Here is a 1,277-nt window from a genome sequence, read left to right as displayed (position 1 = left end):
GGAAAGAGCTCAAACGCGTCCTGCTCCAGTGAGGCCGTGCCTGGATGAAGCAGGAAGGGGCAGGCAGGTGGGAGAAGGGGAATTGCTCCCGTTACCTTTCCCTTCGTTCAGGCTCTTCAGGAAGGGTTTGAGCTTCTTCTCGTAGAGGATCGCACCCTCCGTGTGCCGCTGCCGCAGCACCATCCACGTCTGCTCCAGTCGGGCGATCTGCAAATAGATGGGGCAGGTGGAGGTGCTGGGGGCAGCACAGCCCCCGGGCACCGAGCTCCAGGCTCACAGGGTGCTCCCGGGGGGACAATAGCCTGGCCCTAGAGCCACGGCCCCCAGCCTTGCACACAGCAACGCCTGCTGCTTCCCCAGACAGCTGCTCCTCCCCCAGCGCTCGCGGCCACAGACAGCACATCCCTGGCACCGAGGCTGGATTCGGGATTTCTCCCCCTTCTCCGTGCCCCAGGACAGCGGCTTCCCTGCGTCACGGTGGCCTTGAAGATGAGACACAGGGAGGGGGCAGCCATCCTTTGTGCAGGCAGGAAGCAAGACTTCCCAGCTGGGCTCGATTTAAAATTGAATTTTAATCTCCTTTCATCTTCCAAAGGGAAGAGTGTGGCCCGGAGACGCTGCTGCCACAGCCTTGAGCCTGATTTGTATTGTACCGGAGGGCAGATTCATTTCCTCCCAGGAACACAGCCCAGCACAAAACAAAAAGCCCAACCACCGAAAAACAATCAGATCCCGGCGGGACTGGGCTGTCTGCTCCGCAGAGGGGATGGCTCTTCCCTTTTCCTGCTTACAACCCAGCGGACGTGGCCCCGCGCCTCCTACCCTGGGCATTTTCCCCCTTCTCCCGCCCTGAGGGGTGTCGGAACCTGCAGGACGCAGGGATTTATTTGGGGTGGGGGGGCTGAGCCCAGGCCATGAGGAAGAAGGGAGTCTGCCCGTACCGGTGTCATTTCCAGGGCGTTCATCACAGCCGCAAAGCTGAACATGTTCCCCATGGTGCTCTTCAGCTCGGCGGCCAGCTGGATGGTTTTGTGGAGCAGGGCCGCCCGCTCCTCCGTGCTGCCCGTGCAGCCCAGGATGTCCACGGCGATCATGATGGACATGGTGTGAAACCTGCCGTGGGGGGAGACACGCAGTGGGGTCAGCGCCGGGGGCTGGGGACGCTCCCAGAGTTCCTCCGCCCCGGGAGGCGCAGCGGATCACCCCCACGCCAAGCTGGGGACGCCCCAGGGGAGCCGTGCCGGGGGGTCACCTCCGTCATGGCTTGCCGTACCGTT

At 62.8% G+C, this 1,277-nt stretch overlaps 1 protein-coding gene across 1 annotated transcript in view; it reads right to left on the bottom strand.

Annotated features, from left to right (window-relative positions):
* Positions 1-1,113, bottom strand: part of LOC104515793 (SH2 domain-containing protein 3C-like) — a gene marked incomplete at its 5' end in the record, with an annotated part of 2,200 nt that extends 1,087 nt beyond the window's left edge. Inside the window, 2 exon segments of the mRNA XM_010159900.1 lie at positions 96-207; positions 942-1,113. Coding sequence (XP_010158202.1) covers positions 96-207; positions 942-1,113 — 284 coding nt within the window.
* Positions 1,114-1,277: the final 164 nt, after the last annotated feature.

The sequence above is a fragment of the Eurypyga helias genome, unplaced genomic scaffold, assembly GCF_000690775.1.
Source record: "Eurypyga helias isolate BGI_N326 unplaced genomic scaffold, ASM69077v1 scaffold44599, whole genome shotgun sequence".
Lineage (NCBI taxonomy): Eukaryota > Metazoa > Chordata > Aves > Eurypygiformes > Eurypygidae > Eurypyga > Eurypyga helias.
Note: the sequence above shows the minus strand (reverse complement) of the source record. Positions and strands in the feature narration are given on the sequence as shown.